The sequence below is a fragment of the Macaca nemestrina genome, chromosome 13 (genome assembly GCF_043159975.1).
Source record: "Macaca nemestrina isolate mMacNem1 chromosome 13, mMacNem.hap1, whole genome shotgun sequence".
Taxonomy (NCBI): Eukaryota; Metazoa; Chordata; class Mammalia; order Primates; family Cercopithecidae; genus Macaca; species Macaca nemestrina.
Window position 1 is genome coordinate 104,173,408 of NC_092137.1, and position 26,421 is coordinate 104,199,828.

Here is a 26,421-nt window from a genome sequence, read left to right on the forward strand (position 1 = left end):
TGATACTTCTTTTCTATTAGAATACAAATCCTATTAAGTCAGAACCCCATTGTTTTCACCTCATTTGACCCTAATTTCCTCTTCATAACCTCTATGTCTAAATACAGTCATATTGGAGTTTGGAGATTCAAAGTATGAATTTGTGAATCAAAATTCAGTTCATAGCAGGAGCGCTTTGTGGATACGGCCAAGGCAATAGGAAGGACAAGGCGAGGCTTCCAGTCTCAGAGCACCGAGGGTGTTTTCCCACCACTCAGCACACTGGCAGCTCCTCCCAGGTGATCCAGGTCACACATGAGACCCCATCCGGCCTTGGGGGCGCCTGCTGATACTGTAACAACACCACCCTTATTTTCACTATTTCTAAGATCAGACTTCTATCTTATGCTTATTATGGGGTTTGTCCAATGGCAAGGTTTGTGACTTACCCTTCAATGGCAGGTTATGACATAATATCAAATAGAATTTTAGATGCTGCTTTCTAGTAAGACTTGATTGAGTTTTTTCATTGGTTTTCATGGAGTTGATTTTATTACGTCCATCAATAGGCTGCATTCTATAGGGAACACAAAATGATTCCTCTCCTCAATAAACCAGTCACCTTGTTGAGGATAAGGTGTGTTCAAAAAAGATGATCACAAAAACATTCGGAGCTAGAGTCTGTGATCCATGTGAGACGCCAATGATGTGGTTCTGGAAAAGAGACAGTGAGGTTGTGAGGGGCCCTGGAGGGCACAGTGGAGGGCTAGGCTGGGGAGTAGAGGGCCCCTGGTCTGGATGTGTCTAGTCAGCTTCATTCCTCTCATCCTTGAAACAGTGGCTGCACCAGCCAGGAAGCATCTGAGACCACCTGATTCTCTGGAATGACAGCTGCTGAGGTTTGTGCTGTGAGCTATAAAACTGTGTGCCAGTGTAACCCTTTTGATCAGCACTAATGAAAATGATTTTTTAAGATGATGAAAATGTCTAGATTTATGCTTTGCAAGGGTAGCCGTTATATGTCATATGTGGCTCCTGAGCGCTTGAAATGTAGTGAAAACAACTAAGGAACTACATTGTTAATTTTAGTTAATTCTAATGTACATGTTTGTGGCTGGGCACTGCTAGTGTTTGCCATGTGAGACAGGGAAGTTTGAGATGGTCACAAACAGCAATGTCATCAGGACAACCAATCTGCTAAATATTAAGCAGAGATGATCCTAGGACCATCGCACCAAGCTGGGGTGGACAAGGTAGAAAGAGCATGTGAGTGAATCTTTGGAACCTTTCCCAGATTCTGCTGCTTCCAGATGGATGATGTAAACTCTCCATCTTGAAGGCACTGAAAGGGAAGCTAGCAACTGGGAAGCTGAGTGTTTCTCCCAGAATTTGAGGTGGAAACAGAACACAAATCTTCCCCAGTATTACTGATGTCCCTCTCCCTAGGCTTCTGAGCAGAGTGGTGCTGTCTGATCAAGTGGGAGGTGAATGCGGTGCTCCCTAATCAATAGTATTTCTCAGTTCCATGAGACATAGGAACCCTGTCACATGCAGCCCCCGCAGTTGAAGCCAGAGCACCATGACCAGTGTCCAGTGCTGCCCCTACCTTAGGTGATCCCACCCCACAGGACCTGGTGATGAAGGCTTGAGTGACAGGGAAGGGCTTTGGGGAGCCTGCCAATTAGCAATAAGGGTGCAGACCTGGGCTTCCAGGTTCTGAGCAAGGGAACATTCTATGTCCTGAGTGTGATCCAGGTCAAGGTGTTTGATAAAAGATATTATGATAAATTATATTCTTAAGAAATTGAAAACACATAAGACATCTGATTATTGTAGGACTGTTTGGGTTTTATACTACTAAAGTGGTAAAAATAAATTTTTCAATGTGCAGTAGTTTATTGGGAATCTCCCAACCTCTGCCCTTCCCGTGATGACTCCATGGTCTTTGCAGGTTGTATGGTCACTTGGCTGCTGCCATACCACTCAGATGCATCCTCAGTACAACCCCAAGATCTTCCCCAAACAACTTAAATGAACAGCTTCTACCTCCAGATACCACATACCATTGCCTAATTTTTATGCAACTTATTAACTACTGAAATTATTCTATTCAGTTTCATTATATAGTTATTGTTCTGTGCATGGCTCATTCCCCTACTGAATATTAGTACTTGGAATCAAAAATTATCTTATTTATTTACATGCACTTGACCCTCAAATGATAGCATCTATTGGTTCTGAAAACTCTGACATTAATTTAAATCCCTTAAAAGCAACTATATGCTTCTTTTTTTAATTAAAAGAAATATGGTGCAATCTCCTCAACTAAGGAAACCAAACGACTTTTACAGTTGAAAATGATTAACTAGAGGTGGGAAAACATATTGACAAAAGTAGCAAACATTATCTTGATGTTAAATAAACACAGTTTGCATGTAAAGTATACAATTATGATTAATTGTATTCAACACAGGAGGAAGAAAGGCCCTCATAGTTGTTGGAACTTGCTGGAGAGGGTGGGGGAGTCAGCCCTTAGAAGCAGAGGAGGAGCTGATGAGTGATCTCAGGCAGGCATCCAAAACCAGGACCTAATATGATTCGTTACAATGTTCTTTTCCTTAAGGTTTGATATTTTAAGGAAGTCCTGCTGGAAAACTTTTGGGCACATTCAGAGAATACATGGAATAAAGATTAAAAACAGTATATTTCAAAATACTATTAAACAGCTCAGATACACAGGAACTAAAGTATCTTATAAAATATAATATCTTCCTCACCCATACTTGATATTTGGGTTTAACCAATCATGGCTCAAAATTAGACATCCTCCACATTGTGTTCTCCAACTTGAAACATCATACGCCTGAAACCATAATGTAGACATATTATTTTTTATCATATTTTTCATCTTGGAATAAAATATGTGTTGTATGGTAAAAAAAAAAAAGTTTATTGAAAAGTGATATAGTTTTGTGACCAAATATGATGAAAATCATTAAAGTGTCGCTTACTGTGTTGCCAGTCTACATCGCTAATGACTAGATCGTATCACCAAAGTTATTTTTGAATGCATAGATAAGTGCACAACAAACAACGTCAAACAAATGAACTTAGTTTATATTAGAATCACCAAGTATTCACAGTAGGATACTGGTCTTACAATTAAGTATGGCAAAATTTTAAAAAAATACATCTTCAAACAGCACTTTGGATTTTGGATGAGAATGAAAGAGGAGACAGACAATGTTTCTGATATGCAGAACAGAAATTCTCTCTAAGGATCATGGGTGATCCTCCTGTAATTCCTATGTCCAGCAAGATATGAAACAAAATGTCCATTTAGTTTTATCACCTTCTTTAATCTCCCAAAGTTACATTCTCTTGCTTGGGAGTGCCTTGGTATACTCAACTTTTGGTGAAGCATTTCCCATTGAAGAATTGAGGATTCTTAATTTCAACCTCTTTAGGCCTGGAGTCCTATCCTGCTCCTAAGACTGGTAATAAATGATTCATTTCTTTTTTTACTTTAGATAAATATTATTTTGGAGACCGTCTTATTTTCAAAAGCCCTAGCTGAATGTCTATATTTATACTGCCTATGGACCAGTTTCCATACATGAAAACCTAAATATCCATTGCTTCCTGAACTCCCCATTGACTCCTACACTGATGAAAGTGAACCTTAATGTTAATCTGACTTATAAAGCCTGAGGCTTCAGGGGACTTCTTTTGAAATAAGATCACTGTGTGACTCCTTTGAACCCACACTCACTGACACCTGAGTTCATGGGCTCTTTTGTCACTACATCTCCAGGCCATCACCTATTCCCCTTCTAATCTTTACCCTTTAAAACCTATTTGCCATAAATGAATTACTATTCTCTGAAGAAATATCCAAAGTTTGTGTGTGTTTGTTTGTTTTTTACCAACTTGTAGAAAATAGTTTATGTAAGTCTATGGAAAGAAAAGGGAGAGGTAATCTTCAACTGCTCTGCACATATTCTGAAAAAGACTTGTTAAAGATGAAGTTATAAGACAGTGACTCTTGGGTTTCAACTCTGCTGGGTGTGGCAGATGTCATGGTATTGCATAGATCATTGCCCCAGATGCTCCTACAATGGTTAGAAGAACAGGGTATCCCCAGTTTCTCTGTTCAGCCAGGCTGAGCTCGTTTTTGTTCTGGGTTGTAACTCAGTGTAAGGAAAACTATTGCTCTGCTGACAGTAATAAGTTGCAGCATCTTCACCTGGAAGGCGACTGATGGTGAGGATGAAATCTGTCTAAGATCCGTTGCCAGTGAACCTCAAGGGGACCCCCGACATGGACTGAGAAGCAAACTTGATGAGGAGCTTTGGAGCTTGATTTGGTTTCTGCTGGCGCCAGTATAAGTTACTGCTAATGCCCTAACTGACCCAGCAGGTGATGGTGACTTTCTCTCCTGGAGTCCCAGACAGAAAGGCTGGGGATGGGTCAGCACAATATTACCCCTGGAGGCTAACAACACACAGAAAATACTAACATGCCATAACGGTATGTGTATCAAAATCACCACTAATCTAGTTAGACAAGGAGGAAGCATATGCATTACTTTTTATAAATTCACATTAAAAAGCATGCTAAATTTCATAAGAGGCAGAGTTCTTAATGAAAAAAAATATCACTGATTGAAATAATGGTCCCACTTTTAGCTTTGTCCACATACTCTCACCCGGAACACAGAGCAGCAGAAACCCCAGGAGTTGCCATGGGGACATCTCGCTGGCTGCTTTTGACTTGCAAGTTTTGCTTCAGCCACATCTCAGCGAAAAAACCTCTTATAGATACTGAGAGGTGGGACCACTTTAGATGTGAGAGGAGGGATACATGCAAATTATGGGGCTTTCTTACTGGTTTAAATACACAGACATCACCGTTGCCAGGAGATCGCCCTCCCCGCCCCTTCCATGAGTGTGAGAAGCGCCCTCTGCTGGCACCTGCAGACGCATGGTGCTGAGGTTCTGACAGGGCTTGACCAGACCCTCCGCCCAGCTGCAGAGTGAAGACAGAGTCCATCGCAGTCTCTGGTAGGTTCTGCAGTCATCTGGGGTGAACAGGAGCTCATATCCTCAATCTCGGCCCAGGGCTACATTAACTCCCCTGCTCTCTGTCACAATATAGGCCGAAGAAACCTTGATCCTGTGGACCTTTCACAAACCAACACCCCGCACAACAATATGTTGATGAGATCATGCAATAAGCAGAAAATAATATGGATTCTCACTATACAATGAAGACACCTGAGGAACAGAAGATAAGATTCATGGCTACAAATTTAAGGGCCTGTCACGTTGGGGAAGATATCAGGGATTTAGAGAAGGGGTGTGAGTCGTGCTGATCATTCCTTTCAAAGTAAGGGAAAATAATTTCGTCTTGCACCTCCAACCAATGAGAACAAACCACAGTGTTGGCAAGCCCACCCGGTAGTTCCATCACAGCACATTCCACGCTTGGGTCTACTACACCATCTTGTTTATCAGCTTACTCGCAAGGCTGTCTGTTTGGAGTGGGCTCAGAGAATGAGAAGTTCTGTCCTAAGTTCAGGTTCTGATACAGGTGGCTCTGTTGCTTGGGTCGTGTGATCCAGCACATTGCTTGGGTTAGATGCATCTGTATTAGATGAGGACACTGTGAACTCTCTTGCCAGCTCCAAAATAGAATCACAGCGTCAGTCTCTGGGGTTCTAGGGTAGGACAGTGTAATGCCCAGAAAACCAACAAACAAACAATTTTCTGTTTAAAATGCAGCTCTCAGAATATCTCAGGGCCCTAGTAGATGTGCACATGAGGCAATAGGTAACTATGTGACTGAGCTGCCCCTCATCCACTGGGAATTTTAGTCTCAAAAATTTATATGTCCAGGTGATGTTCAGAACTACTCAGTATTACCATGGAGTTTGCACTTTCAGAATTGGGTGAAAAGAGATTCAGAGAAAGCATGCTTCACTTAGAATGACAGGTGTTCCAGTTTCCCATATAACTTTCCTCTCTTATGCTAATGTTCAATGACCTCATGGATTTTCCCATTCAGCTAATGCCAGAGGGGAAACACATAAAAACAAAAACAAACAAACAAAACCACAATGACAAAGAAAAAAGCTAGGCTTCTTCTTGAATGAATCTACACCATACATTCGTGTAAATAGGAGTGAATTCCTCCCACACTATGGCCACCATCATGGATGGCTGTGAAATATTACCTGGAGTCAGAAGGTAGCTGAGCAGGACACACGGTAATCAAACTAACGTGAATAACGAAGTGTGAGTTAATTATATACATGGATTCCTGGGAAGCTGGTTGGCCAACATCCTAGAAAACGGATTGGAAGATCAGAGACAAGAAGCCCTAGAGAAGAGACATGTCAATGCACTCATGGGAGTAGGAAATTATGTGTGCAGAAATTTGTTATTGTATCAAAACAGCAGAGAATGTCTGCCATAGGTGAAACAACAACAAACAATCCGTGCTCATGAATCATCCACCTTTACACAGGTTAACCAAACCTAGACTCTTCCCTTAACTCCCACAGTATTTGCATAAGAATTGTTTATACAAAGCAGCTGTGGTGACCTGGAGTGCACATGTGCAACACATGAGCCGTGACTTTCCATCACTATCTGCACCAGTGCTGATCCAACTGTTGCCACTTCTGGGACTTCTCAGCAGCAGAGGCAAATAACCATCAGAAATTTGGTGATAATTTGGGATATTAGATCACTTTCCCTGGAGGTGGCTGTAACACATTTGTACTAGGATTCTTCTGTGTTCTAGATAAATGTTTGCCTTTTCTGCTCACCTATAATTGACTATTACCATGTTTAGAGTCTGTATGTGTTATTGATATGGGAATATTTCATAATCGGGGCACTAAAACGTGGAGAAAGAAATGAAATAATAGACACATGATCATGGCATCTATTGGTCCTATCAAATACTTCACCCAAGGAAGTCCATGTGGGTATGACCTTATGACCTTCTACTGACTTCAGATACTCTCCTTCAACATGTGCTGAATCTTTTTTTTTTTTTTTTTTTTTTTTTTTTTTTTTTTTGAGACAGAGTCTCGCTCTGTCACCCAGGCTGGAGTGCAGTGGCCGGATCTCAGCTCACTGCAAGCTCCAGAATCTTTAAACTGATGACCATGTTAACATGAAGCAATGGTTTAGGAAGTCATAGGTCAGAAGTAGGAGGAAACTCTCTTATGATTCACAGGAACACAGCTGGGTTACATGGGTTTCCAGTCATGCAATTTTAGACCTTGCTGACCACAGGGCCTGGTACAAAGGAATGAATGCCTTTACATGTATCCTCAAGTACAATATATAGAATACTCTAAATTGAAACTCAAAGCTATGGTGATGCAGGGTACCCCCATGCCAACACACACAAGGACAACCAAATAATTACCTATTTCAGCAAAGTTAAACAGTAAACCTATCATGAAGTGATAGTTCTCTGTTCCTTATATGGTGACAGGAGTATGTCAGGGAATATGTCTGGACTGAAAGACAATGAAGAACACATGTCAAAATCAGATGATGATTATCCTCAAATTAATATAAAGTAAAACTAGGAGTCATTAAAACAAAACGGATAAAATAAAACATTTTTAAATAAATCCAAGACTGATATGTGACCCAGTTTTGGCTCCAGCTCTTCCAGAAGATAACAGGCTCCAGGGCTCAACAAATGCATGCTTATGTTTTTAGTTTTGTACCAGCAACTTGTGTCATATGTGCTCATTTTCTGTGTCAGACCTTAAACTACAAATCAACCTTTTCAAAGTAACCCCGGCCACATACTGGGACTCACGGGGATACCGGCACTTCTGAGCATCCACCTTTCCAAGAAGAATAACCTAAGATTATAACAGACATTAAGGATCAGACTAATAGCTGGTGTCAGGTGTTTTTAAAAGGCCTCATCCAGGCCGGGCGCGGTGGCTCAAGCCTGTAATCCCAGCACTTTGGGAGGCCGAGACGGGCGGATCATGAGGTCAGGAGTTCGAGACCATCCTGGCTAACACGGTGAAACCCCGTCTCTACTAAAAAATACAAAAAAACTAGCCGGGCGAGGTGGCGGGCACCTGTAGTCCCGGCTACTCGGGAGGCTGAGGCAGGAGAATGGCGTAAAAACCCGGGAGGCAGAGCTTGCAGTGAGCTGAGATCCGGCCACTGCACTCCAGCCTGGGCGACACAGCGAGACTCCATCTCAAAAAAAAAAAAAAAAAAAAAAAAAAAAGAAGGCCTCATCCAACATGAGGAGGGCGGTTGTTTTCCTGTACATGCATTTGTCTTTCTTGTCAGTTATATTTCTGCATGAAATATTATTTGAGGATTTTCCAAGTGCTTTCATCACAGTTAAGAAATTCTTCCATAATATGGCATTGAATCAGGCAACTTATTTACAAAAAAAATAAAAAGTAAGGCAAAGTGTGCAGCTCATGATCTTATCACCGGCACAGGTGCAGCTGTCTCTACAGAAGGAGAACCGTAGAATCCCCTGTTTCTAGTGTGAAGCTTCCCGACTTTTATATGTTGGACTTTAAAAGTTTGTAATGTGGAAGTTCATCATAGGAACCGGGTCATTCCTGCGATGCTCACCTAAAACAAAGTCAAGAAGCCAGGGTGAAAAAGCACTCAGGATATGAAACACTGCTCCCAGAATGTAATTCTCTGTGAGCCTGACTGCTTGTTGTAACCTGAAACTAGTTTTATCTACATCTTCTCAGATAACTTGCTAAAACTCAAGGACTAATTTTGCCCACTACCATTGCTGACCAGTCTCAGTTGCCAGCTCCAACCCTTACTTGTGCCACTTAACTTTCTCAAAGGGTAATACCTAACATTTTTCTTTATTTTTAATAAAACCTCTTCTATTTGTTCCTCTGACATATGTAAGACCACCCAGTCTTCCTGTATGCTCCATATTGCAACTCTGTCTTCCCAAAGAAAGCAATAAATGTAGAGATGAATCTCTACATTTTATTTTGACTTCAACAATAGTTCAGACAATTCTCTGTATTCTAATAATTCCTGCTTAGAATATCTATAGTGACTTTTCCTTTGCTGTATGAATCTCAATTGAGTCCATAAAACAGAATCCTCATGTGTAATCATTTCTATCCTTCATGAAATCTGCATCTGAGGAACACTTCCAGCCGATAGAGGCACCAGGAGGAGCAGCTGGGGCAGCCCAGCCTCACACACCTGCTTCCCTGGGAGGTTTATGTTTAGGTGTGTAACACTGTGGGAGGGTAACTGTAATACTGTTGACAGTAATAACTAGCAATATCTTCAGGCTGCAGGCTGCTGATGGTGAGAGTGAAATCTGTCCCAGACTTACTGCCACTGAACCTCGAAGGAACCCCAGATTGCAAACTGGATGCACTATAGATCAGGAGCTTAGGGGCTTTCCCTGGTTTCTGCTGATACCAGGCTAAACTACTACTAAAGCTCTGACTTGCCCGGCAAGTGATGGTGACTCTGTCTCCTATAGATGCAGACAGGGAGGATGGAGACTGCGTCATCTGTATGTCACCTCTGACTCCTGAGATTGGAAACATAAAAACAAATATGCAGACAATTAATCATGTTATAAGGCCTTCCCTGAATGGCTAGGCAATATTGACCACACTAGGCTGAGTAAATTGCTAATGCTTTTCCTTACCTGAGAGCCAGAGCAACAGGAAGTCCAGGAGCTGAGTGGGGACCCTCCTGTCCATGCTGTGTCCTGACTGGGACTGACTCCTGCACAGGGTGTGACCAACCCATTAATAAGTCTTCAGGGCTGTGGGCTGTGACCCGGGAACATGCAAATCAACAGGAGATGGGGCAGGTTGGGCACAGCTGCAGGGGTTGGTTCTCAGTAACTCAGCATAGGTTCAGTGTCCCCAGTGTCCCAGCTCAGACCAGGATAGCACAGATTTGTCTGCAGAGATTGTGTTTCTTCCTGGAGACCATTTCATAAGAAACATTTTTGAAATAGTTGTCAAAATTAGAAATATTCCTGAGGACTAGCTGGAGTAATGTATTTTATTGGTGTATTGGGCCTGTTTAGGAGAATATCTTGTTTATAGGGAACACTTTGAAACTGCCTCTGCAAAAATTGTAACTGAGGAAATTATGACAATGAAAGAGATCAGACCTAAACAACTCCATGTTCCTTCTAACCTAATCTTTAAGCTGTCCTTATGCATTCCTGGAAATGGGCTGAACTGACCTAGGGAAGGAATTTAGTTTATAGTTTGACTCTGAAACAAAATTGATAATAGCCCTTTCCTGAAAAGACACCCTTCTTGCCCTAGGATCAGTTTGCTTTTGTAGGACTTACAAATTAGCTTCAAGATTAGAAATTACGGTTTAGGGGTCAAGTAGCCTCTGGCTGCAAGACTCTGAACCTCCCCAAATTGCTCCTGGGGATAACATCACTGTTGTAAAACCTAAGAGATTAGTGCTGGAGACATTTTGCAGACGCTGCACTTGCTTGGTCAGCTGACACTACCCAGACAGGTAATCTGAATCAACCAGTTCAGTGATCCCATCCAGGAATGGACGACTGCAAGAAAACCTCACTTCAACCACCACCACACCCACATGATCCCGTCTTCAACCTGACCAATCAGCACTCCAATTCCCAAGCCCCTACCTGCCAAATTATCTTTTAAAACATCCCCAAATATTCTAGGAGACTGATTTGAGTACTAATAAAAGTCCAGTCTCCCACACAGCCAATTCTTCGCGAATTACTCTTTCTCCATGGCAATTCCCCTGTCTTGATAAATCAGCTCTGTCTAGGCAGCAGGCATGGTGAATGCATTGGGAGGTTACAACATGGTAAAGTGTTAGAGGGTGGGGTCATCAGGTCTTCAGTATAGTCTCAAATGTTTCCAGTTACAGGAGGGGGTACTTTGTGCTGTACTTGCAACTTTTTTTATGAATGTAAAATTGTTCCTTTCTTTTAAAATTTAAAAATAAAATGTATCAAAATAATGCTGAATTACTGAAAATATCTTGTAATGCTATTAAGCCATGCTTCTTTCCAGCATAAGTTTAAGCAACTTACTGCAGATACGCAAAAATGGCAGGCTGTTTCTTCAATGCATGGGTCCCTCAGAGATCCATCATTATTCAGAGCTATAGGTGTCTTTAAAACCCAGAGTCTGAATTAGTTGCACCTTAGTCTTCGTTTGGGGACTTCCATATTCTCCCCTTTTCTGCTATTGAATATTGTTTCCCACAGTTCATCAGCATGAAAGGCTGAATAATGATGCAGATCTGATTACTTCAACGAAAGTCACTGTATTTGCCTCCAACTGTAGGAGCCTGGCCTAGGATAAACTTGAACCCCTGGGTTAATAAAGGCTCCAGTGATAATTATCTCCAATGTAGAAAGATAAAGATCATATTCCCCGGCTAATGCTATGAGCTGCACTTTCCACCAGCATGTTCCTGAGGACTCAGAAGCAGCTCTCCTGGAACCTGGCAGTTGAGGGAGAGGGCCTGGGGAAACAGGCCAGGAAACTCTCCCTCCAAACAAGGGCAGCTGCTGCTCTGTGCATGTCCCTGTCATGCACCATCAACACCACTTTCCTTTTTTACTCTTCAGCAGTGAGTGAGGACATCATCCTGACCCAGATGTCAGCCTCCCTCTTGGTGTCTTTAGGTAAGAGAGGCTCCATCTCCTATCAAGCAATTTCCCATGTACACGGATAAATCACTCAAATCCAGATAAAACTGAACACCCATTTTGTCTTACATCTCCAAAGTTGCCAAAAGCATCGCGACCTGGCTCAGCAGCAGGGGAAGTGGACCCAACTGCATCAGTACAAGTGGGCTGTAGCCTTGGGCTCCAGGGAGCAATACTGATGCCCAACTATGGGAGTCAAATTATAGTGCTGTAGCCTGTGCACAAACTTTTCTGCTATCTTGTAAGCAGCCTGAATTTTAAGGGAAGGTACCTGTGTAAAGGGGAAAGAAAGAAAGTGTTTTCTGTCCTCTAAAGGTTTGGTGAGAATAAACGGACAAAAGACAGATTCATAGGAGAAAAAAGACAGTTTATTTAACACGCAGGGAAAAATCATCGAATTATCACCCAGATAATACAGTGAGTTCTGGCTGCATATACATCCTTCATAGGTGAGAGGGAAGTGGAGAGTGCAGACAACTTAAGGAGAATAAATGACCTAAGATTTTTTTTTTTTTTAAGTGGACCTTTGAAAGAATAGGTAATAGGATGTCTGGAAAAAAGTGTCAACTTTCAGTCTCTTCTAAGTTTGACTTCTCTTGAGTACTAATCTTCTCTGATATAAAAATTCCCAGAGAGGATTTTCTTGACAATTGTTTTTCTCCTGGAGAATCTGACTTTAGACAGATAAGGGAGATGTAGGGAAAAGCGCCTTTGTGCATTTGTTGTTTTCTAAACGTTTTCAGTCTGAAATAATCATCATACCATGTAGCATTTTAAGAGATGTTACTTCCTGTAATCCTTCACTTGCAAACTACCTGTCAAGATCCTGTTCCAGAGAGATGCAGCTCCAAATTGAAAGTACACTTGACCCTTGGACAACATGGAGGTTGGGTCACTAACCACTGGTGCAGCAAAAAATTTGTGTATCACTTTGGGATCCCTAAAACTTAACTACTAGTAGCTTATTGTTGACTCAGTGATAATATAGTAGATTAACACGGGTTTTTATGTTGTATTTATAATATACTATATTCCTAAAACAATGAAGTAAGCTGGAGAATGGAAAATGTTATTTAGAAAACCGTAAGGATGAGAAAATATATTTACTACTTATTAAGTGCTTGCTCCCTCACAGGTGGCATAGGCAGAAGAAAATTTAACTGTTGATGGAACTGTAACTTTTAAGCCCATGTTGTTCAAGGGTTAACTGTACATGTGTTTTTTCCTTGATGAATGTAGCAGTCCCTGTCCGTACTCTAGGCCTTTTCCCTTCACTGTCCCTCTACTGACTTCCAGTGGCCACCTATGTGTCTTCTGTTATCTGATCCTGGAGAAGGCGACTCTGCCTGCATGCACGGCTGGACAGAGGGCCTGGAATGAGGATCCACCCTCATGAATGGGTTAATGCCACCATAAACAGGGACAGTGGGAGTGGGCTCCTTCTCTCTCTTCTGCTCTCCTGTAATGCCGGGATATGATCTTCCTTCCTTCTAGAGGAACTCAGCATTCAGGTTGCCATCTTAAACTAGATAAAGCAGAACCTAACCTGCCTGTGCCTTGATCTTTGACTTCCCATCCTCCAGAAATGTGACAGAACAAATTTCTGGTCTCTATGAATTACCCAGGGATGGAGATTATGTTATAGTAGTTCAAAACAGAATAAGAAATTTGTGAGGACAGAAGGAAGTGTATACATATCCCAGCTCCCTCCCCTCTCAGGTAGAACAGCCAGAGGAATTTTCTCCATGTTTCTATATGGAGCTGAGCCACAGTCATCCTAAGATTTAGGTGGCTTGTTGATGTGTCTTTCACCATCCATCTTTTCCTTGACCAACCTATTTTAGATTTAATTTGCGCAGTAATTTATTTTTTCTGGTGTAAAGCAAAATTTGAATTTTAGGCATCCCCCAACTGACTGAATGGACCCCCTCCTGGCCAAGGGAACCTCAAGGAAACATAAAAGACTAGTTTAGATCATATTGGGAAGGGGGTGTTGGCCATGCCTCATCATATCCTCCTTCCTTTGTAGTTCAGACACAACCAACCAGTATTGCAATTAAAACAGAGATCTTAAAATTGACAAAGCAGACTCTCTGTAGCAATAGCACACCAAATTCCAACATGACTCTGGTATAGCATCATATGAAAGTTAATAGGCCCTGAAGAAAATCACAGTATTTTACCCCAACACATATTTCTTTGACATATTCCGAAATGGCCTTACAAAGTTGTCACTTGTAGGAAAAAAAATTGCATTTTGTAGAGAATCTCCTCCCCTCACTGGATCTTTTGCTGGAGAGTGTGACAACTTTTAAGTTTTGACAGGAGATATTCACCAGCTATTCTCTCTGAAACCTGCTATGTGGAGGCTTCATCTACATGACAAGAATTCTGGCTTCCACATCCTCTTTATCTAAACTCAAGCATTTCTTTATGAGGAATTTAACTCTTCAGGCAGAGCTTAACTCTTTCAACAAATTGCCAGTCAGGAAATCTTTGAATCCACCTATGACCTAGAAGTCCCTGCTTCCAGATGTCTGGCCTTTCTAGGCCAAACCAATGTAAACCTTACATACACTGATTGATGCTTTTGCTTGTAACTTCTGTCTTCCCTAAAAGCATAAAACCAAGGTGTAACCCAACCATTTTGAGCACATGCTCTCAGGACCTTCTAAGGATGTGTCACAGGCCATCATCCTTAACTTTGGCAAAACAAAACCTGTAAATTGATTGAGATCTGTATCAGATACTGTCTGGTTTACACTGGGTTACAAAAAAATCCTCTAAAACTATGTACACATCAAGAACTCAAAATTAGAGACAGTGGAATGAAGATACTCCAACATTTAAAACCCACAGATTAGATAGCATTGAATGTAAGATTTTCTCCAGCTCTCTTGCTTCATATATGTGCCTTGTAATTTTTAAAAATTCTACATTAGAGAAGAACAATTTGGGGGAAGATATTTATTGTCCATGAAATGGAAAATGCTCTCATCCCAAAATATGTCCATGTCCTAGTCTCTAGAACTTATGAACTCTACCTTACATAGTAAAAAGGGATTTAATAGATGTGATTAAGAATGTTTTGGATAGAAAATCATCCTAGTTTATCCAGGTGAGACCAATATAATCACAAGGCTTTCTATAATAGGTACAGGGGAGAGTGACAATCAGAGAAGTGCTGAAACAATAGGAAGGGATGCAGGAGTGACAGAGAAAGGGGCCATGGAAGCAGGAATGTGGAGCACTTTGAAAATAAAAAGTAGAGGATCAAATTTTCTCCCCTGAAGCCTCCAGAATAATTACAGCCCTATTGACACCTTGGTATTAGCTCAGTGAGACTTCTGACCTCCACAACTATAGGGTAATACATTAGTGTTGTTACAAGCCAGTAAGATTGTGGTAATTTAAATGACATCATTGGAAGCTAACACAAGGGGAAGAGCTATCCTTTACCTTAGTGAGTCTGTGGTTGTGTGCAGTTCTTTCAAACATTTCCACCTTTTTATTATCTGGTGTCAATTTTGACAAGAGATAGAAAACATTTTAGTGAGAGAAGAGCTAGTAAAAGAATTCTTCTTAGGTAGAAAATCTATTGGGTAAAATCCCTCCATGATCTCTTATACAACCTGAGTATTGGAGAGTTTATGCGTCGGGCGTGGTTGCTCACACCCGTAATCTCAGCACTTTGGGATGCTGAGGTAGGCAGATCACGAGGTCAGGAGTTTGAGACCAGCCTGGCTAACATGGCAAAACCCCATCTCAACTAAAAACACAAAAATGAGCCGGGCATGTTGGCACGTGCCTGTAGTCCCAGCTACTTGAGGGGCAGAGGCAGGAGAATCACTCGAACCTGGGAGGCAGAGGTTGCAGTGAGCCGAGATTGTGCCACTTCACTCCAGCCTGGGTGACAGAGCAAGACTCCATCTAAAAAAAAAAAAAAAAAAAGTTTATGGGTCAGATCTCACAGCACATGATAGGAGGAAGAGGATTTTGTTTTTCATATTAGGAGGGAAAATTAGATTTTCAGAACACAATGTGAGAGGAACCGACTGAGTCAGAGAAATTGGAAGGGAAAAAGGAGTGTGGAAGGGGTCAGGGAATGCAAGATGGCAAGATGTGTCCTTGCTCTAAAATCTAAAATAAAGTCATTTACAGTTTGTAAAGGCTTTTAGAGAGTTGTGTTTTGTCTGTCCTTAATTCCTCCCTCCTCCAAGGCCGTAAAAATAGAGTTGTTGTCAAGAACACATGGAGAAGACATAAAATCTCAAGAGTGTATGCATCTCTTCAACACCACCATGGAGTTTGCAGGTTCCCTGCTACACGCCCCCGCTTTTTGTTTTTGAGACAGAGACTCGCTCTGTCGCCCAGGCTGGAGTGCAGTGGTGCCATCTCAGCTCAGCGTAAGCTCCGCCTTCTGGGTTCACGTCATTCTCCTGCCTCAGCCTCCTGAGTAACTGGGACTAAAAGCGCCCACCACCATGCTCGGCTATTTTTTTTGTGTGTTTTTAGTGGAGACGGGGTTTCACCATGTTAGCCAGGATGGTCTCGATCTCCTGACCTTGTGATCCTCCCGCCTCGGCCTCCCAAAGTGCTGGGATTACAGGCGTGAGCCACCACGCCCAGCCCTTCTCAGTTGTTTTCTATGGGGAAGATGCTGATTGCTCCAGCAAGGTTCCTGGCAGAGGTTGTCTTGGATGGCTGACAAAGAAAAGCTTCCTGGCAGTTAGTGCTTGATTCAAGCGAGGGTAGCAGGAGGGTGGGTCTGGATTCTCAGCATGGAGGAGGCATAGAGAGCACTGAAAAAGGCTGTGGGTGTGGGAAGAAAGAATGTAGAATTTAGACTTTTGACCACAGCTTTAGGAGCCCAAGGATGAATGCTAACATAAAATCGGCTCAGGAAAAAAAGTGGACTAAAGGTGTTATGGTTGTTTGTAACCTTGTTTATCTTTCTAATCTGCATAAATGGATTGGTGAAAGTTTTTATGGTGGGAACAATGCACATATAAGTGCCTATAGTGGGATTTCACTGCACTATGTCCCCACTGCCCCTGTTAATTACAGAATAAATATTGAAGACTTCGGTTTGAAAATAATAGTTGGCTAGTAATATTAGTATTATCTTACATATCTTCATTCAATAGTGTATAAAAAGGGGACTGAGTATATATATTCGTATGTGTACACACACACACACACACACACAAATGCAGTTCAATATGCACCATTTGATTAAACCCTCAGAATACCCCATGATAGGGTTTAGATATGTCTCCACCCAAATCTCATCTGTAATTCCCACATGTTGTGAGAGATAATTGAATGGGGGTGGGTATTTCCTTTGCTGTTCTCATGAGAGTGAATAAGTCTCACAAGATCTGATGGTTTTAAAAATGGGACTTTCCTTGCACAAGCTCTCTTCTCCTGTCTGCCGCCATGTGAGATGTGCCATTCACTTTCCACCATGATTGTGAGGCCTTCCCAGTCACGTGGAACTGTAAGTCCAATAAACCTCTTTCTTTTGTAAATTGCCCAGTCTCAGGTGTGTCTTTATCAGCAGCATGAAAACCAACTAATATACCCCATGATATGCACAGTGCTCCATTTCACAGACGAGGAAACCAGTTATCAGAGCTCATCACTGGTTTACCCAAAGTCACATGATCAGCACATGCTGGGGCCGAGATTTGGACCCAAGACTGTCTGACCTTAGTATGTTCCTTCCATGTGGGCATCTTCATTCCAGAAATGATCCCACAGCCTATAAAGAGGGAGAAGCGACTACAAGGACAGTGTAGAATCCACAGCTCCCTGCTGCCTGTGTCTCATGCTGTAAGAGGGGTTTGAACCAGAGTGACTCCATCTTAATTAGGGGCTGGGTAAAATGAAGCTGAGACCTACTGGGCTGCATTCCCAGACAATTAGGCATTCCAAGTCACAGGATGAGATAGCAGGTCAGAACACATTACAGCAAGGTCATAAAGACCTTGCTGATAAAACAGACTACCGTAAAGAAGCCAGCCAAAACCCACCAAAATCAAGATGTCAATGAAATGGACAGCTGGTCATCCTCACTGCTATACTCCCACCAGTGCCATGACAGTTTACAAATGCCATGACAACACCGAGAAGTTACCCTATATGGCCTAAAAATGGGAAGCATAAATAATCCACCCCTTGTTTAGCATATCATCAAGAAATAACCATAAAATGGGCAACCAGCAGTTCTCAGAGCTGCTATGCCTATGGAGTAGCCATTCTTTTATTCCTTTACTTTCTTAATAAACTTACTTTCACTTTATTCTATGGACTCGCTCTGAGTTCTGTCTTGCGTGAGATCCAAGAACCCTCTCTTGGGGTCTGGATAGGAACCCCTCTCTGGTAACAATGCCATGCTGACTCAAATCTTAAACTTTTATGGCCTTGGACGAGGGAGGAATTAAGGACAGACAGGGGATGTTTATGCTTAAGATATAAAAAGAATGGAGACAAGAAGAGAGAAGAATTTACATACTCTTTGAAGAGATCTGGTGCCTCTAGCCATGGACATAGAAGGACCAAGATGCCAGGGGAGAATATCACTTAGTGTGGTTCCTGCCCTACATGCCACAGACTCCCACAAACACACATGCACATAATAATGCATTTCTTCTCCTAAAGAACATGTCTTTGGCCTGCTCTTAAGTGTATTTTATGAATAAGTTAGATAATTTTAGAGAAAAGTGAAAGAAAGGATAGCAATGACTTAAGCAATGACAAGAAGTCTAAATTTCAGGATATTTTGGTAGGATATAGCAGCTTGGTGACAGAAGAAATGTCCCAGGTTCTTTCTACATTTCTGCTTTGCCACCTTTATCACTTTGGGTTTTCAGATGTGAGCTCAATGTGTCGTGGTCTCATGGTCTCAAAAAGGCTGCAACATCTCTAAGCATCACATCTTCTCATAAGTATCCATGGAAAAGTGCAGAGCAAAGCTCTTTACCTTCCTTCTTCTTATGAGGGATCAAAATCCTTCCCGGAAGCCCTGTTCCTCCTTCACTTCCCTGACATATTATTGTGGAACTGATCACATGGGACCCTAAGCCCTGCTCCTGTCCTGGGCTGGGAGAAGCTCACTATCCTAAACACCAGGACAGAGCTAGTGCCCTATGTACTAAAGAAGGAAAGATATGGCTGCTGTGTAGGTGCTAAGAGCTTACCCACATTTTAAATTTCACTGTGCTTCTAAGTAAAGTTGTGTGGAGAGGAGAGAATCTATGTGCATCTTCATCTGGTGTGCTTGGAAGAAGCTAGGCTTTGAGAATGACAATGAATTCCAATTTCTAATTTTCAAGGTGGCAATGCTTAGTTTCAGCAATTGTGGAAATGTAGTCTTTTAAGTCTTAATGAGTTTAAGAACATGATGGGCTTTCAGGTGCCGTAATAAGTCAGGAGAGATTTGGAATAGGGTCCTCAACCCAGGGCTAAGGCCAGGCTTGTGCTACCCAAGAGCTGCTGGGCTCTTGCCCAGGGCTGTGGCAGAAACAGCTACTCTCCTGAGCCATGGGGCTAAGGACCTGGGGGTAACCAAAGGCCTTGCCCATGGGGCTGCCTGGCAGGAACTTCAGGGAAGGAAACTGCTCACACACTCATGGGTGCTGTAACAAGCATGGAGCCTGTGGCCAGGGTGAAAGTCCCAGAGATCAGGGCCTTAGAGCTGGGCCTGGGCTCCCGGGCCAGCTGTCCTCACTGGTCCTGAGTAGATAGGATTCTGCTGGAGCCCAAGAGGTCAGCAAATGTCTCCAGAGTATTTTCTCAGCCAGATTCTGTTCTGCTTAGAAGGAAAAGGAACACATGCTACATAAATAAACATAACAATTATGTATATGTCTATATGTATTTCTAATATAAACTTGACATATTAAATATATCTAATATTTTTGAAATAAGCTGTATCGATACACATATATATACTATGCATCTATTTATGAATAAATATATTATGTGTATTTATATATAAATGGCTATAACTTTAACTGACAGTCTAAGGTATGATTTCAAACTTTAATAAATTGAGTCTGAATACTGGAAACCAGCAATGGGTGCTCCACCCCGTGGACCTTTCCTCACTACAAAGCCCAGGGTCATGAAGCTCAGGAACCATCCCCATGGCCCTGCTGGAATGACAGCAGTCACTATTCATTGCTGAGGATCAGGAGTGACCCCAGATAGGTCTGGGGAACACAGCAACGAGTAATGGGGGCAGAAAAAGTGGGTCTAAGCTCTGAATAAAGGGCTGTTTTGTGTGCAGGGCTCAGGGTAAACAAGTCCTCCTCTGGTTGTTCCCATCAGACAGGGCAGCACACGTGCTTCTATGGCTGTGTAGTCACAGGATAAAGCCACCTCATGGCCTGTTGGCAGTCTCCCCTCTGACTGGGGTGATATGGGATCTCTCTGCCCAGCTTTCATGGCTTACCAGCTGCTGGGACTCTGCTGACAATGGTCTATGTCTGTCCCATGCGCAAGCTTCTTAGTATTTGTCATTTTACTTTCTGGTGTCCAGTAACCACAGCTTGCCAACCATGACCCTTCCACAAAGATTCATGGAGTCAGGTCAGATCTATGGGTTCAGCAATGTGCCGGGGCATGTATATAAAAGAAACAAGGCATGGACAGCCCATGTCTGAAGTGAAGATGAATTTTCATCATGAATTGGGAGTAGGAGGTGGGAAAAAACATCCTGACATGCTCCGTGCAGTGATGCCCACAAATACACTAGAGGTGCCCATAGAGGAGGTGGGAAGAGGATATGAGGCAAAGAGGGGATACGAATTCAGAAGTATCCCCAAACCTGTTCCCCTGAGGTTTCAGACCCTTAGCGGCCTCTGTGCAGAGCTGTTGCTAGGGAAGATTTGTGCATGACAGGGGACAGGAGGAGGGAGCACCTACCTCTGAAGGCATCTTGGCTGCCGATGGCCAGAGTGACATCTGTTCAGGCCCACTGCCCCTGACCCAGACAGGGATCATGTCCAGCGGGATAGCAGGAGCCAGTAGGAGCTCAGAGCCAGGTCTGGTTTCTGCTGGTGCCAGACTAGAATGCTGTTCATACTCCAGCCAGCCCTGCAGGTGATAGTGACCCTTTCACTTGGGACACAGGGAGGGGGCTGGAGATGGTATTCACACCACAAGTTCACTGTCATCCAAGTGGGGAACAGACATGCAGATCCCCAAATATTAATACGAAGCAAGTAGTTCATTCAATTTGATGCAATTCTGATCAGAAAAAAAAAGCAGGCTAACAACTTCGTCATTAAAGAAATGTTCACATTTAATACAAACTATCTGAGGATGAAGCCTCAGTTCCCCTTCCTCACCAGGCAGTCAGAACAGAAGGAAGAAGAGAAGAAACCTGGGTCCCAAAGTCTACAAGGTGCCTCCTGAGGCTGATCCTGCTCAGAGAAGGTGGGGGCAGTAGATTGGCTGCTGGGACTGCCACACCAAAATTCCCTGGGCTGGATGGCTTAAAGAAAGGAAACTTATTTCTAACAGTTTGGAAGGCTGGTAAGTCCAAGATCAAGGTCCAGAAATGTCTACTTTATGCTGTGGACCCTCTCTCTGATTTTCAGATGCCACCTTCGGTCCATGTCCTCACATGGCCTTTCCTCACTGCATGCATGGAGGTTGGGGGTGGAGGAGAGCTCAGTGGGGTCTCTTTTTATAAAGACACTAATCTTATTGAATCAGGGCCCCACCCTTATCATCTCCTTTAACCCTAATTACCACCTTTTATGCTTTCTCTTCAAATGCAGCTATATTCGAGGTTAGAGATTCAAGATAAGCATTTCTGAAGCACAATTCACTCCATAGCAGGTGGGCTTTGGGGACATAGCTAAGGCAGGCATGAAGGCAAGGCTGGGCTTTTAGCCTCAGAGCACACAGCACAGAGGTGGTTCCCATAACTCAGGACACTGGCAACTCCTCCCAGGTACTCTAGGTAACACAGAGACCACGTTCCAGCCTTAGGGGCTATTGATAATGAAACATTATCACTCCTAAGCTCTCCCAGTATTTCCATGATCAGGCTTAGATGTTAGGGTTATTATGGGGTTTGTCTACCATCTAGTGTCAGGATTGTGGCTTAGTCTCTTACATAGGATTACAGATGCTGAGCCCCAGTGAGTCTTGACTGTGAGTCTTTTCATGGGTATTAATGAAGGGGATCTCAGGCCAGATTCATCCATTACCAGGCCAGATTCACAAAATAATTTCTCTTCTCAACAAACTAGCTGCATAGTTGAGGACAAAAATTACTCAGAAAGCTTATTCGTCACAGAAGTATTATGGGCTAGATTCTGTGACCCATGTGAGATGCCAAATGTTTTGGAAAAGAGATGATGGGCCACGAGGAATCCTGCAGAACATAATGGCAGGGGTGGGGATGGGAAACACTGGGCCCTGGTCTGGAACTGTCAGCTCAGTTTCATTCTTCTCATCCAAGAAACCCTTTCAGAGCAGCTCTGAGGACCACAGTGGCTGCTCCAGCCAGGAAGGATCCAGGGCCACACTGACCTCTGAATGAAAGCCGCTGAGGCTTGTGCTCTAAGCACAACACTGAGTGGCCACAGCACCAGCCAAAACAATTTTTCCAAGATGATTAAAATGTCTCTATTTACGCTCTGCAAGGGTAGCTGTTAATCATATGTGGTTACTGAGCCTTTGAAATACAGTGTGTATAGCTAAGAATCTACATTTTTAACTTTAATTAATTCTAATTTGTATATTTGCAGCTATGCATTGCTAGTGTTAACCATGTGAGACAGCACAGTTTTAGACAATAATAACCAACAATGTCATCAGGACAACTAAGTTGCTAATTAAAAAGCAAGGGTCTTTTCCAGGACCATTGCATCAAGCTGGGGCTGTGTGTTGGTCAAAGCAGAGCACATAGGTGGATCTTTGGCATATTTTCTGGATTCTACTGCTTCTAGGCAGGTGATAGAAACTCTTTCTTTTGGAGACACTGAGGGAGAGACTGGACACTGGGGTCTACAGTGTTGCCACTAGAATCTGAGGTGGAAACAAAATACAAATCTTCCCCAGTATTAATGACATCTCACTCTGTGGGCTTCCCAGCAGAGTCCTGCTGGCTGATCCAGCAGGAGGTGAATGCTGGGCTCCCTGAGCAATGGACTCAATCTCAGTCCCATGGGACATATGAACCCTGTCACATGGAGTTCCCACAGCTGAAGTCAGGACACCAGGACACTAATGGTCAGAGTCCTATGTCCAGTGTCCAGTGTTGCCCCTGCCTCAGATGGTCCCACCCCAAAGTCAGCCACCAACACACCAATAAGGGCTTGAGTGCAGGGAGGGGCTTTAGGAAGCCTACAAACTAGCAACAAAGGAGAGATCTGGGCTTCCAGCTTCTGAGCAAGAGAACATTCATTCTATGTCACGGGTATGATCCAAGCCAAGGTATTTGGTGAAAGATATTAGGATAAATTTTATTCTTAAGGGAATAAAATCACAGAAGGCATTTGATTATTATAGGATTGGCTGGCTATTACAGAGGTTTAAAAAAATACTTCTTTCAATACACAGTTGTTTATCTGAAATCTCCCGGTCCCTGATCTCCTCATGGTGATCCGGTCACCACGGTCGCTTCGTTGTCTTCTCATCACTCAGATACATCTTCAGTATGACCCTGAGACCTTCCTTCCCCTATCAGCAAAAATAAGTGGCCTCAGCCTCCAGATACCACACATCATTGCCTGATTTTTATGCAGTTTGTCAACTACTGAAAGTATTCTATTCAGTTTCATTATGTGGTTATTGTTCTCTGCATGGCTCATTCCGCTACTGAGTCGCAGTACTTGGGATCAAAATTTGTCTTAATTATTCACATGCAACTAACCCTCAAATGATGGCGTTTACTTGTTCCTGAAAAATCTGATATTAAGTGAAAATTCATTAAATTCAAAAATATGTCTGTCTTTCTTATTGGAAACATACATGGTACATTTCCCTCAACTAGAGACACTTAACTACTTTGACAGTTGAAAAAGATGAATTGGACACGAATCTATAAAAACACATTTAGAGAAGTAACAAGCATCATTTTGAAAATTTACTTTGCATGTAAAATGTCCAGTACGATTGATTGTACACAACACAGATGGAAGAAAGGTCCTCACAGTGGATGGGACCTGATAGAGAGAGTAGGGGAGTCAGTTCTTTGATGCATGGGGAGGGTCTAATAAGTGACCTCAGGCAGGTGTCTAATATCAGGACCAGATATTTCTAATTACAACTTTATTTTCCTTAAGGTTTCTGCATATCCATAGAAGAAGTGGAATACAGGTTGAAAGCAACTTCAGAACACATACAAACAGCCCACACACATAAAATGCTTCAGAACACATACAAACAGCCCACACACATAAAAACTAAAGAATCTTACAGAATGTTGTCTCTTTCTCAGCCTTTCTTGACATTGGGTTTAACCAACCATGGCACAAAATTCAAGTTTTTTTCCAGAAGATGTTCTCCAACTTGAAATATCTTGTGGAGAAAGTTGATGGCAGTGTCTGAAACACATTATTTCTTACAATGCATTTTTTCACTTCTTTGGAATAAAATATCTGTGTTATTAAAAAATTTGATAGAAAATTGATGTAACTTTATGTGACCAAATATAATGCAAATCTTTAACAAAAATGTCACTGAGTATAAGCCTGAATTCTCAATGACTGCACTGTATTCCAAAGTTATTTTTAAATAAATGAATAAATACACAGGAAACAAACTCAAAAAAATGAATTTAGTTGCTCTTAGTTTTAAAAAATGTTAGCAATAAGATACTGGTCTGTCAATCAAGAATAATGAAAAATTTAAAAATACATTTTTTCAAACTGCAGTTTGGATAATAGAGGTGGAAAAAGAGAGGAGACAGACAATGCTTTTGACATGCAGAAAAGAACATTTCAAGGATCGTGGGTGATCTCCCTGTGTTTCATATATCAAACAAGATATAAAATCAAATGTCCTTTTCGTTTTTACATCTTACTTGAGTTCCTGAAGCTACTTTCTCTTTGTAGTTTTTGCTTTGGTACACTCAGATTTTGGTGAAGCAGTTCTTATGGAGGAATTAAGAGTTGTTAATTTCAACCTTCTTCGTCTTGTAGCCCTGTCCTGTTTCTAAGACTGGCAACAAAAGATGCTGATTCCTTTTTTGTTCCAGGTAAATATTGTTTCTGGGATAGTCCCCATTTCCAAAGCCATAGCTAGGTATTTACCCTGTTCCTGATGGACCAGTTTCATGTATCAAAACCCAAATATTCAGTGAAAGTGAACCTTAAGTGTTAATCTGGTTTAACAAATGTCAGACTTCACAGAGCTGCTTTGGAAATAGGAACAATGTCTCATTCCTGTGAACTCACAATGGCTGAAACCTGAGTCCATGGCTCTTCTGTCAAAAGAGCTCCAGGCCATCACCTGACTGTTGCCTAATCTTTACCCTTCAAAGCAGTTTTGTCATAAATGAATAACTGTAGCCCTGAAGAATAATCCAAAGTTTTTACCAACTTGTAAAGGACAATTTATGTACACCTATGGAAAGAAACAGAAGAAGTAATCTTCAACAACTCTTCTCCTAGTTTGAAAGTGACTGTGGGTAAAGATGAAAGTATGAGGCACTGACTCTTGGATGTCAGCTCTGCTGAATGGGCCATACGTGACGGCATTTGGTAGATTATTTCCCCAACTGCACCTGCAAAGATCATAAAAACAGGATATTGCTCAATTTCTCTGTTCAGCCAGGCTGAGCTAGTTTTTGTTTTGGGTTGTAGCAGTGTGAGGGTGCTTATTGCCCTGCTGACAGTAATATGTTGCAGCATCTTCAACTTCCAGGCTACTGATGGTAAAAGTGAAATCTGTCCCAGATCCGCTGCCAGTGAACCTCGAGGGGACCCCTGAGATGGACTGGGAAGCATACTGGATGAAGAGCTTTGGGGCTTGATCTGGTTTCTGCTGGTACCAGTGTAAGTAGTTGCTAATGCCCTCACGGGCCTGGCAGGTGATGGTGACTTTCTCCCCTGGAGTCACAGTGACGAAGGCTGGAGACTGAGTCATCACAATATCACCTCTGGAGGCTGAAACCATACAGCAAACATTAGCACAAGATAAGCATCTGCTTAATGAAACCATCACTAATCTAGTAGGACAAGATGAAAGAATATGCATTACTTAAAAAAAAAAATCACATTTGAAAACAAGCCAAGTTCCATACGGTCCTTGGTTCCCAATTAAGACAATTAATGATTCAAAGAATTAGTTTCAGCTTTTTCTAAATATTCTCACCTGGAACCCAGAGGAGCAGAAGCCCCAGGAGTTGCAATGGGGACACCATCTCAGTGCTTTTGACTTCAGTTTTGCTGAAGACACATCTAGGAGAAAAACCCTCTTATAAAATACTGAGAAGCAGGACCACTTCAGATGTGGGAGGAAGGATACATGCAAATTATGGGAATGTCCTGTTGTTTTAAATACAGTCTTCACCTTTGTCTGGAGAACGCCCTCCCCGCCCCTTCCGTGAATGTGAGAGGCGCCCTCTGCTGGCACCTGCAGATGAGCGCAGCTGAGGCTCCAGCAGGGCTTGACCAGACCCAGGGCCCAGCCACAGAGTGAAGGCAGAGTCCATCCCAGTCTCCGGGAGGCTCTGCAGTCATCTGGGGTGAA

At 42.4% G+C, this 26,421-nt stretch overlaps 1 long non-coding RNA gene and 2 gene segments (V, D, J or C); all 3 read right to left on the reverse strand.

The window, feature by feature from the left end:
• Positions 1-3,075: 3,075 nt before the first annotated feature.
• On the reverse strand, positions 3,076-8,254 carry LOC139357924 (uncharacterized). The gene is made up of 2 exons (XR_011611972.1): positions 7,423-8,254; positions 3,076-7,289 (listed from the first exon to the last, which is right to left on the reverse strand). It is a non-coding gene; the product is annotated as an uncharacterized lncRNA (long non-coding RNA).
• Positions 8,255-8,263: 9 nt separating this feature from the next.
• Positions 8,264-9,752, reverse strand: LOC112424948 (immunoglobulin kappa variable 1-39-like). The segment is given in 2 exon segments: positions 8,264-9,564; positions 9,685-9,752. Coding segments are annotated over 2 exon segments (372 nt in total).
• Positions 9,753-25,494: 15,742 nt separating this feature from the next.
• Positions 25,495-26,421, reverse strand: LOC105471745 (probable non-functional immunoglobulin kappa variable 6D-41). The segment is given in 3 exon segments: positions 25,495-25,835; positions 26,044-26,129; positions 26,305-26,421. Coding segments are annotated over 3 exon segments (519 nt in total).